Source organism: Centropristis striata, chromosome 11, assembly GCF_030273125.1.
Source record: "Centropristis striata isolate RG_2023a ecotype Rhode Island chromosome 11, C.striata_1.0, whole genome shotgun sequence".
Classification (NCBI taxonomy): domain Eukaryota; kingdom Metazoa; phylum Chordata; class Actinopteri; order Perciformes; family Serranidae; genus Centropristis; species Centropristis striata.
The window spans coordinates 11157149-11163286 of NC_081527.1; the positions used below are offsets into that span (position 1 = coordinate 11157149).

The 6138-nt window shown below is 35.1% G+C and overlaps 1 protein-coding gene across 1 annotated transcript; it reads right to left on the reverse strand.

The window, feature by feature from the left end:
* Positions 1-780: 780 nt before the first annotated feature.
* On the reverse strand, positions 781-5904 carry imp3 (IMP U3 small nucleolar ribonucleoprotein 3). Its single transcript, XM_059344522.1, has 7 exons — positions 5610-5904; positions 4125-4232; positions 2526-2600; positions 2335-2414; positions 2174-2225; positions 1860-1932; positions 781-1723 (listed from the first exon to the last, which is right to left on the reverse strand). The coding sequence occupies exons 1-7, from the start codon at positions 5744-5746 to the stop codon at positions 1697-1699; spliced, it is 552 nt and encodes a 183-aa protein (XP_059200505.1). The 5' UTR covers positions 5747-5904; the 3' UTR covers positions 781-1696.
* Between the last annotated feature and the right edge of the window lie 234 nt (positions 5905-6138).

Below are 6138 nucleotides of genomic sequence, written 5' to 3' on the forward strand. Positions count from 1 at the left end.
ATTAACCTCTGGGCTATGTACTGCCCAGTAGGGTACAATGTAAATAGGGATATATAAATTGAAAAAAATAAAAAGTATGAAAAAAGACGTTTCTCAGATGCCTACTTTTTTATTACTCCAGGGGATTTTATTTGCATGAATCCACAATTATTTATTTCATAATGTCACCTTTATTTTACAGCTCTTTCCATTTCCAGCTGTTATATTCAGAGATGGTCAGGAAGCAATAGAAACAAGCTGATGTCTCAAAGTTACTTTATACACTGTTATACTGCAACCGCCACACGAGGGCGCGCTAGTACATCAAATAATGAAGTCTTGCATTAATGGGAAATATAAATTCCATATAAAAAATAAATAATTTTAGAAAGAAATCCTGCTGTTATTACTATCCAGCTTTGACTTCTGCCACCTACACAGTGTAACCTGAGCCATGAGTCTGTAATGACACTTATCTATGTATTGAGGCTTCATGAGGAGTTCAAGTGTCTCTGTTTACTGGAATATTAAGAGCAGGGTGTTTGAAACCAATTTTAGTTGTCTATTTCAATGTCTGTTATGTTTCCTGCCTTTTTAATTTCTTGTTTTTTGTTTGGTCCTGTTGTTGTTTTACTATTACACTTTCGCTCGTTCATTAATGGAAAATATATTTTTTAAAAACAGTCAAATTTGAATTACAAAAAATAAAAAAGAGCAGGGTTTTGATAATTTAAAACTGGAAATGGAGTAGAAACCATGTATGAGTATGCAGAGGTCTGGTAAAGAGAACATTCTTAAAAATGTAATAAAAGAATGTTTATTGTTCAAAGTTTACATTGTTACAAAGTCGTGTTGAAAATGTTAAATATTTATCAAATTGCAGTTTCTAATTTCTTTATTTTTCAGATGCATTAATGACACAAATGATGTCAAAGGGATAGTTTAACAAGTGAGAATGGGGTTTTATGAGGTTTTGATTGTGTGAATTTGGTGTTTTTAGTTCAGATTCACCGCAGTTATACAATAACACAAACAAACTAATCGAACGAGGCAGCAGCAGACCAGCATCTCCTGTGTTCGGTTTGGTAAAATGAATGTTTTTGTCAGTGGAGTCTGGTGGCTTTAAAGAGAGCACAGGTGGATAAAACTGAACTGGGGGCATGCTGTATTACTGTAGTAATACACTAAACTATCCCTTTGATATTAATTTACTCTTCACGGTATTTACACACTTACAAACCAGTATTTCCACAGTCACATACATACATAGAGTGCACACCTTCATGTTCACACAAAGAACACATTATGCAGAGCGAACAACATTGAGCTACAGGAGAAGACGCAGTCACCTCCACGGGGCGATGACACAGGAGGAGGAAACAACCGAGGCTCTGTGCTCTCGTGCTGCTGTTGGAGGAGCAGGTGGTAGTCATGTTTCCCTTCAGTTCTCAAGCAAACATTTGAATGGAAAACACCGCTACTGACAGTCTCACATGAATCCAGATACCACTAGACAGCCAACCGTCAATAGAGCAGATTTGAGTTGCAAATTTTGACCTCAAAAGAGAGATGTTGAGGAGGTGACAGCGCTGATTTTCTTCCCACAATGTCCAAGTTTATAGGATATTTAAACTTTGGACTCCTGGGTTGTTACGTGAGCAGAGTTCTTGTCCCTTTCCTGGCCTCCAGGGTAGTGGATGGATAGTGGACAAGTGGCTTATGCGAACAGATCAAAGTCGTCCCTCTGAAAAAGACACAGGAGTTGTATCAGTATTAGGCTTTGGCCCAAAACAATCCTCAGTTTCAAAGGTTTTCAGATTCTGATTCACCAGACGGTCATTGACATAGAAACAAAACAGATATGGATACAAGTCCCTCACCTCGTCATTATAATTCATGACGTGCTGCTTGATCTTGGAGGAGTCCACCCAAGTGACAAAATCTTCCATATTTCTGGAAAAAGTCACAGTAATAGTGTCAATATTTTATCATTTGAGACACTTTTTTCACACACACAGTTGAAGCCAGAAGTTAACATATACTGTATAAAAAGACAAAACCTTTTTTTTTAGTTTAGTCTGATTTTAAATCAGACTAAACTTTTCCTGTTTTAGGTCAGTTAGGATTACCAAATATATTTATATTTGCTAAATGCCAGAATAATGAGGAGACAAAACAAAATGTGGACACTGACCTTGTGACGAGAAATGCTGGGTCTGTGACGACTTCTGGGCCAACACGCACATCTGAGACTGAGTCAAGGACGACACTGCAAAACAAAATATCTAAACTTGGAAGTAGACAAAACTGACCAATCTCTGACAGGAAACTCAAGACACAGAACTTGAAGGATACGTCCTTGTTCAATAAAGGTGATGGCCGTCTTCAGGTTCTGAGCCATACGGAGGCTCAACATGATGGTGGGCAGCCGCCTCCTGCAGGAGTCACACAGGTGGATTTATTGACACAAAAACAGACGAGTGATATATTACTGCATCCAAGGACTCAGTAGTAGTAGAGTGCAACATGTTTGTGGGATGATTTACCTGCAGAATGAAGAAGCTGTTACTTTCTCTGTGAGGGCCAGATTCTGTTTGGTGGGTATCAGACCGATACTGTACCTGTTGCAAAGAAAAAAAGAAAATATTAATGGGACCAGAACAACAAACTAAAACAAACATCATTTTATGTCAGTACAGGATGATATTGTGAGGTATATTGAGCCTGGTGCATGTCAAGTAGCTATTCTTGTGTTCTTTCAGGCAAATGTACTGTTTTGTCAATGGAGTCTGGTAGATGAATACACTCACCAGCCACTTTATAAAGGACACTTTTCCAACTGCTTGTTAACACAAATATCTAGTCAGCCAATCACATGGCAGTGGCTGTAGAGAGCTCACCTTTAGGAACATACTAGGATATCTCGGTATCATATGAAACTAAAAGATCTAATGAACCTATAGGTGTATCCATGTTTGTCAGGATATCGTGTCGGGAAGTTGTCAAAATAACGCTGCAAAGTTCGGCTTTATGTTTCATTAAAAAAAATACAGAGCAGTAAAGCTTAAAGTTGAGGAAAGTTTGAGAAAATACTGCAGTTGTTGTCGTCCATACATGTTTGATATCAGTTCAGTTCAGTTTGACTGAATACTTTGTTGGTCAGTCTGTGGGTTTGACTCTCATTGTGGAGAAATAAAAAGACTGAAATGAGATGAATAGACTGAGAATTGTCTCTTATTTGACAAAGTAATTTTTGACTGAATTTAATTTTGTGGACACGAAATGCAGTTAAACAGTTAAGTTGCAATATATTGTATGGCAATACTCACCATATCGCAAAATGCTTAAAATTGCAATAATATATCATGACTCAAGTATCGGGATAAAATCGTATTGTGGGGCCTCTGGTGATTCACACCTCTAGTAGACGTGGTGAAGACGAGCTGCTGAAGGTCAAACTGAGCATCAGAATGGGGAAGAAGATTTCACAAACTGCTGATCTACTGGGATGTTCTCTAGGGTTTTGATGCTGGATGGAGATGATAGAAAGGAAACAGTAACTTAAATAACCACTTGTTACAACCAAGGTATGCAGAAGAGCATCTCTGATTTTTCATTAGTTTTATTTATGTTGTGAATTTTTGTTCTCAAATTCAGTTAGTTTTAATTAGTTTTAGAGTGAGTTTGCTAGTTTTTATTTTTTTTGAAAATGCTTAGTTTTGCATTAGTTTTAGAGTTAGTTTTTTTGTAATGGGGAAATTGTTGGATGCGACGTTTTCACTATAATTTTAGTTTTGTAACCATTGTAATAGTTGTTTTTAAACTTTTTATTTTTTTTAATTTCAGTTAACAAAAATATTTTTTCAATTCTCGTGTTTGTTATTTTTTTAGTTTTCGTTCACTATAATAACCTTGCTCTGAATGCACAACACGTCCAACCTGGAAGCAGAAGACCACTCTGCCACTTTATTAGGTACACCGTGCTAGATAATAAAGTAGCCGGTGAGTGTATAATGGCTTCAGTTCCCTATAGGTAAAGGCGGTCTGACATTAAGGTAAAGCGTTGAAAATATTTTGATTACAGCATGGCCCAAAGGAAACAGTTGATTGTGTTAAATCAAACAACATCACACTGGTGAACTCACAGTTTCTCCACAAGTTGATGTGTGCTCTGAGCTCTGAAGCCGTCTTTCTCATCCAGGTCTCTGATCTTCTGGGCGAGGTCTCTGATGTTACGACTCAGCTTGTTGTACCTGAGACACAGGACACATGAATAATATCACTATACACTAGAGCTGCAACAATTATTCGGTTAATCGAACAATAATCGATTATTAAATTAATCGTCAACTATTTTGATAATCGAATAATCGGTTTGAGCAGTTTTTTAAAGACATTAAGTCCAAATTCTCTAATTTCAGCTTCTTCAATGTGAATATTTCTGGTTTCTTAGTTCCTTTATGACAATAAACTGAATCTCTCTTTGGTTTGTGGACAAAACAAGAGATTGGAGAGGATGTCATCTTGTGGTTTGGGAAACACTGATTGATATTTTTATACATTTTATTGACCAAACAACGAATCGATTAATCGTTTAAATAATTGACAGATTAATCGATAATGAAAATAATGGTTAGTTGCAGCCCTACTATACACTGCTATGAAAAAATAATAATTGTTTTTTCTACATTTATACTATTCACTGGTCAGCTGCTTCCCATAAAGCCAGTAGAATTTGACAAACAATATATAAAAAGGAGCTTCACTTAAATTATAAGATGAAAACAAGACTGTAAATAATCTTTCCATGCTTATGATACCTAGTATTTGGCAATTTCATGTAGTGTTAGCCGTCTTAAATGTTAAGCTTCAAAGTCAAATAACAAGAGAAAGAGTTTTAATATTTAAAAAGTATATTTCTTGTTGTATATTATACTTAAATTGTATATTATATAACATATTTGAGTGGCATATTATAAATAATAGCATACTCATCTACAAAAGATAACTAGATAATATGTTTAAGATAAACATATAAGTAATAAAACTGTATGGTGACTAAAATCCATTTACAACTGATGCATTGTATTGTTTTGATTCATATTTTTTTCATTTTTGATAAGGATACAACTATAAGTAGTGAATTTATATTTTTATGTGAAAGATAAAAGATAATAGAGAATAAAATAGAATAGAAAAAAATATATGCACTCTTATCAGTGCAAGATTAAAAATAAATACATGAATACAAGCAAAATTAATAAATGATAGGAATATAAAAAACAGGAGAAAAAATAAACAACAAAAAACAAACATAAAAAAGACTCAATCAATAGCTATTATATTTATACAAATTGTTTAGGGAATAAATATAAGTGGTGTATAGGTGGTTAAATATCAATTAATAAGTTTGAGATCCTTTTTTCGAACATGTACACCAAGGCTGACATTCTATTTTGCTTGATGTTTATCATTTTCTGTAAATATAACTTGTTTCTATGACCATATCTCTGTTTATATGTTCGAAATACATTTCCAAACAACAAAATGAACAGTGTTCCCATCCTAATTTGACTACAACACTCGTTTAAAGACAGCAGAACAATGATTTTACAGATGTTGTAGCTTACTTGGTGTAGTCTTCTCTCTTTTCGATGCGATATTTCCGCAGCACTTTGACCTCGTGTAGGTTGTTGTCCACCTCCCAGTTAATGAAGTCCACCTTCTTCAACAATTTCTGTTCATGGTGCTTTAATTTACGAACCATTTTTACACGTTTCGCTTGCTGAAAACTAGTTATTTACAGAAAGAACTCGTTCCCATGTAGGACGAAGGGAAACACAGGAAACACGTGTTCTTCTTCTTCGGGGAAATAATTAAAGTCGAACGTCAAGTTAACGAGGGCTACAGCGCCCCCTGTCAGCGCTAAACAGCACATACACACTCACTGAGACATGAAATGAGAATTATACGGACAAATTTATGCATTAATAATGGTTGCATTTAGGAAAAAAAAGTAATAATATCGACATTGAAGTCGTAAATATATTGAAATATGGCTCCACGGTCCTCATTTTAACAACTCTCCTCCTCGAATTTATTAAATATTTGCGATATTTACGACTTTATTCTCGTAATTAATTCAATATTTACGACGTA

Bases quoted from the DNA above. Each gene is read 5' to 3' on its own strand.
- imp3 (XM_059344522.1), bottom strand. From the start codon at position 5,746: ATGGTTCGTAAATTAAAGCACCATGAACAGAAATTGTTGAAGAAGGTG. The intron at 4,233-5,609 runs GTAAGCTACAAC...CCTGTGTCTCAG, and splicing joins AAGAGAGAAGACTACACCAA to GTACAACAAGCTGAGTCGTA. The intron at 2,601-4,124 runs GTGAGTTCACCA...TCTTTGCAACAG, and splicing joins CATCAACTTGTGGAGAAACT to GTACAGTATCGGTCTGATAC.